At 39.2% G+C, this 5,408-nt stretch overlaps 1 protein-coding gene across 1 annotated transcript; it reads left to right on the top strand.

The window, feature by feature from the left end:
• The first annotated feature begins 804 nt into the window (after positions 1–804).
• LOC138789311 (olfactory receptor 1G1-like) lies at positions 805–1,764 on the top strand. Its single transcript, XM_069967913.1, has one exon. It carries the CDS (start codon positions 805–807, stop codon positions 1,762–1,764), a length of 960 nt encoding a protein of 319 aa, XP_069824014.1.
• Positions 1,765–5,408: the final 3,644 nt, after the last annotated feature.

Raw genomic sequence — 5,408 nt, 5'->3', positions numbered from 1 at the left:
TGTTGCTAAACCACAGATTGTTACAGCCAGGGAAAGGACTGCAGCTAATAGCCACTTTTGTGAAAGCATTCTTTTTTTTTCTGGTCTCCAGAGAGACTAAGAACTACCTTGAATTGAATGTGTTGTCTAGTTATAGTTTTTACAAATTACTAAAAGATGTTCTCTTTTGTATATTATTATAGGGGCAGCCATCTTGCCTGTGCTGTATCAGTATCGCCTTAGGCTTAGTGGTCAGAATGGAAACGGCATGGTTTAAGGATTTAAAAAAAAAATAGCTAGTAACATGGAACATTAGAAAAAGATCACTAACATTCTTTAAATAATATGATTAACATTATTTAAATTTATTTAAACAATAGGTCATTTTCTAACTACATATTCTCTTGAAGAAGGAATGTTTCATGGTGAGCTATCAAAAAGCATGTTCCATATACTGTTCATGCACATAAGCCCTTTGATATCTGTGTTAAGTCTTGGAAATTATTCAGGATACTCACCATAGACCTGTGCATTGTAGATATTTAATGGTTAGAATATACTATAAAGAACCATGAAATTGAGCCTCCTGAGTCCCTATTACACTATTAAAGGGTGTGCAGAGAAGCGGTTTGGGCTTCTGTGGCTTCATCTCCCGGGAGCACTGTTGAGTTTTAAATGGAAGGATGCTGTAAGCAGTCTTAGCAATGTTATATCCGCGTCTCGATGTTCACCCACTGGGTTCACACAATTCAAACTCTCCTAATGTTTCATTTTTGCCATTAATTTATTTTTATTTTTTTTTTCATTTTGAAAATTTGGGGAAAAATGATACATAACCAAACAATGATCACCAGCATTTTTCTAATGAGTCTATCAGAAAATGAGAAGATCATCTATATCCTTTTCACTATCTTCTTCTTCATTTACCTGATGACTTTCTTCACCAACTTTATTATCATTCTTCTAATTCTTACTTGTGCTAATCTTCATACAGCCATGTATTTCTTTCTTGGAAACTTAGCATTCTTGGACATGTCCTACTCATCAGTCACTGCCCCAAGGATGCTCTTTGACCTCAGCACCAAAAACTGGTCCATCTCCCTCCCAGACTGCATAGCGCAAATATTCTTTGTGGTTTACTTTGGGAGCTCTGAAGTTTACTTATTGTCATCCATGTCTTATGACAGATATGTAGCCATCTGCCACCCCCTCCATTACTCTCAGATCATGTCTTGGGGCATGTGTTGCCAGCTGGTGTCTTTGGTCTGGTTGTTTGGACTTCTTGCACCCATCATTTGTACCTTATGTTTAAAAAGGTTGATTTTCTGTGGTCCCAACTTCATCCAAAATTTCTTTTGTGATCTGCCCCATTTGTTTCAGATCTCCTGTACTGACACTTTCATCAATGTTCTGGTTGTAATAATAGTAGGAGGTGTTCTTGGTAGTATAGCCTTTATTGCCACATTTTACCCCTATGTCAAAATTTTTAGCACAGTGGCCAAAATTCGTACCATTACTGGAAGACGTAAGGCTTTCTCCACTTGTACATCTCATCTGACTGTGGTTTTCATATTTTATGCATCAGTAACTTTTATCTACTATGTTCCTAACACAAGTAATCTCCTTGCATTGAACCAGACAGTCACTGTTATATATACATTAATCACCCCCTTACTTAACCCCTTAATCTACAGTCTAAGAAGCAAAGACCTGAAGACCGCACTACAAAGAGTCTTTCATATTTTTACGCTGCGTCCAGACATTGTCACAAGAAGATTCACATGACTCCTTCCAAGGACTGTGTAGTTAGGAGATTTTGTAGCACCATTTCTTAAATTTGAAAAAAATAACGCAAGTATAATACAATACAATACGTATAATACAAAAGTATTTTCTTTGTTGGGGACATAGTCACTTTAAAACAGGCCCAATCCTCTTTCTGCACCTACTCTATAGACAATATAGTGTTAGTGGTTGAGATACTGGCACAAGGGTCACACAACCTTCTGTACTACATAAAATAGAAAAGCAGAAGAGAAAAACAAGTACAGAACCATCTTGGATGTGGGTGTAATACTGGAAATGTCCTGCTCCGTCTCCTGTGTCTTCTGATGTTCAGTTCTCACCCTGCAATACAGGGAGCGGGCTGAACATCAGAAAACCGGGCCCCTCTCCCTCTCTGGGCCCCTAGAGATGCTGTGGGCCCTGGCACTTGCCCAGGTAAGCATTGTGCTGACGCCGGCCCTGGGTCTTGCCACTGGTTCTAAGGGTAGGAAGGTCAGAGGGTTGATAATAATGCATTTAGAATATACCTTTTCTATATAAAGGGAAATTCCATGTTGTTATTTTCTGAAAATAATTGTTCATCTCTGTATTGTCCTAATGAAACAAGCCCTATTATCACATTCAAGTCATGGTCTTAATCTCTTCTCCAACAGGCTATAAAAATATTCTTTATTAACTCCTATTAAAAAAACATACATGGTAATTGGATGTGTAAATTAAAGCCGCTATATTTTGTAGGCAATTATAAACTGATATTGTGATATGCAAATATATGCACACCATTAGTGTCTCCTGACATGTCTTGCTGCAACAGCGGCTTCCTCATAGGCATGGGGCACACTGGGAATGACTGTAAATGCAGATATGTGCCACTATTTAACGCCTCCGCTCTCATCATGGTGCCATAACTCGGTGCTGCTTGTCACTAACATGATCTGTGATCTTATCGAATCATAGCTTCAGTAATGATGCCAGTACCAAATTTTTGGAGGCCTGTACTTTAGTTTTTTTTTATTTACATAATTCTATATATTTGCAATACCAGTTTACAAGTGAATACAATGATTTTAATCCATATGTCAAACCCAGTCACCACACACGTATTTTAATGAATAAAAGGAGTAATTTTAAGCTTTACATTTATCTGCTATGTACAAGATAGGTCATAAGTATTTGATCAGTAGGTACAGGGCTTGACTCTATTTGGATGTTCCATACAGAGTAAATGTAGCTCCTCTCCATTCACTTATGGTCCGTTTACACAAAGCGATTATTGTTCAAATCTGCAGGATAACGATCACATTTGAGTGATTATCGGCTTGTGTAAACACAGCTAACGGTCAAGCAATGAGCGAGTAATCGTTAATAATGGCCTTTCGACTTGTTCTCAAATCGTCGCTGGTCACTTGCTGATGATTCGCAGATCTTTTGTCTAAACATTTTAAGGCCGGGTTCACACTATGTATGACACCGGTCATTCTGGGAAACGGCTGTGTCACAAAATGACCGGTGTCAGTGAAGTTCATCCAGGCCGGTACTGCAGTACTGGCCAGATGAACTTCATGGCTTTTGATTTGGAATATGGACACATTCTGGAGCTCCCGCATTCCAAATTAGCATAGCTGACAATGTAAAATGCGACTAGAGCCGCACTTTACATTACCTGCTCTGTCAGTCTTGTGCGGCCCCTATTCAATGAACAGCGGCTGCACAAAACTGACATGTCAGTTTTTGTTCGGACACTTGGAATCATAGAATTCCAGCCGACCACTTGGAATCCCGACCGGGATTCCATAACAATTAAAGCAAGCTGCAATTTCATTAAATAACGGCCGTGGTTGCAAAACTGCAACTACAGCTGTTGTTTAATGAAGTAATACTTATTGTGAACAAAGCCTAAAACTGTAACTTTCCCCCCAATCTATCCAGAAAAAGGGACAAATATTATAAGGTTGGGACCAATCTGCTATAAAAGGGAAAAATCTCTTTTCTGACTGCAAATGGTGATCAGACTGGATTAACATTCATAAAGGATTCTATATGATTACTGAAGCATTTATGTTATTTTACTCCTTTCGTGACAACACCATAGATGTTCACGCATAGTATTTTGGTTAGTATTGTATAATTAGGTCAGTATTATTTAGCCAAAACAGTTAAATACACACAAAGATGTGGACTGTTACGGAAAGATTTGGCCCTTTATTGTGTTTTAGACACTAGTACTAGATCATTTGTCTAAGACACAACCAATTTCTTGTTGAAAATTGCTAAAATACATGTGACCACTGATAACATTCAATGTTGTCTGACTATACACATCAATTGTACATGGGATGGGATTGCCAGAAGTTGAGAGTTGCTAGCAGAGTGAAGAATGAGTTTGGTTTTATGCAAGTGCTTTATTCTAACTCGTGTGTATATGCTGTACATGTTTTTTTTCTTATAGGGATATTCCAACTTAAAACTAACTTATCCACAGAATAGGGGACAAGTAAGAGATTGTGGGGGGGTCTGACCTCTGTAGCCCCTGTTTTTTCCGCCCTCCGTCTCCTTTGTTGTTTAATAGAGCAGCGGGTATGGCACAAGACCCTGGGCTTTATTCGTTCTCTATTAAACCACCAGAAAGCGCCAATTGCTCCCTCCAGCAGCTCCATTCATTCTCTATGAAGCCACCATAGAGAGCCGAGTACAGCACTCAGCTCTTTCCAGCGGCTCCATAGAGAAGGAATAGAGCCGCGGGACACGTGCAGTACCTATGTCTCTATTCAAAACAAAGAAGACGGTGGCCAATATGGAGATCGCTGGGGGGGTTCTGGAGATTGGACCCCTGCAATCTTTTACTTGTCCCCCATCCTGTATATAGGGGACAAGTATGTTTGAAGTTAAAATACCCCTTTAAATTAAAGAAAAATTATGAAAATAAGGTTACATTACAAAGATACTGTATTTTCCCGAAAATAAGACAGTGTCTTATATTAATTTTTGCTCCCAAAGACGCTCTTTTTTCAGGGAATGTCTTATTTTTCCATGAAGAATTCACACATTGGTGTGCAAAAAATGAATATTATATATTTGTATAGTAGTTGTCATCACAAACCAGCATAACCAGACATAACCCTGGTGGCGGCAGGGGTCTTACGTTCGGGAATACCTTATTTTTGGGGGATGCCTTATTTTAAGATATCCTGTAAATCCTCCACTATGCCTTATTTCGGAGGATGTCTTATTTTCGGGGAAACAGGGCAGTAAAATGAGGTCACCCTAATATTTCAAAGTATATTTATTATGTCCTACAGGTGGAAACAGAATAGGAAAGATATTATAGTTAGGTCTGATGTACGTTGTCATGGCTGGTCAGCATGCCTGCAATGTAGACGTTGGCAGAGGAGAAGGGGATGATTGGTTCTATGTGAATAGATATCATAATTAAATGAAGGAATGCCATTTCCTCCTGATAGAACAATGTGGACACTATGCAGCTCCTGACAGTCTTGTTGCTGTAGATGCCTCCTGGGTGCCATAGTCTACACTGGATTTGGAGAGAGACTCTAGACACTGTCCCAGATGTCTCCACATCTGGGGATTTAAGGACCAGGGATAGGAGCTGTTGCTGAGGCCAGTACTTTCTCAAGATTCTGAAA

This window comes from Dendropsophus ebraccatus, chromosome 4 (assembly GCF_027789765.1).
Source record: "Dendropsophus ebraccatus isolate aDenEbr1 chromosome 4, aDenEbr1.pat, whole genome shotgun sequence".
NCBI lineage: Eukaryota > Metazoa > Chordata > Amphibia > Anura > Hylidae > Dendropsophus > Dendropsophus ebraccatus.
Note: the sequence above shows the minus strand (reverse complement) of the source record. Positions and strands in the feature narration are given on the sequence as shown.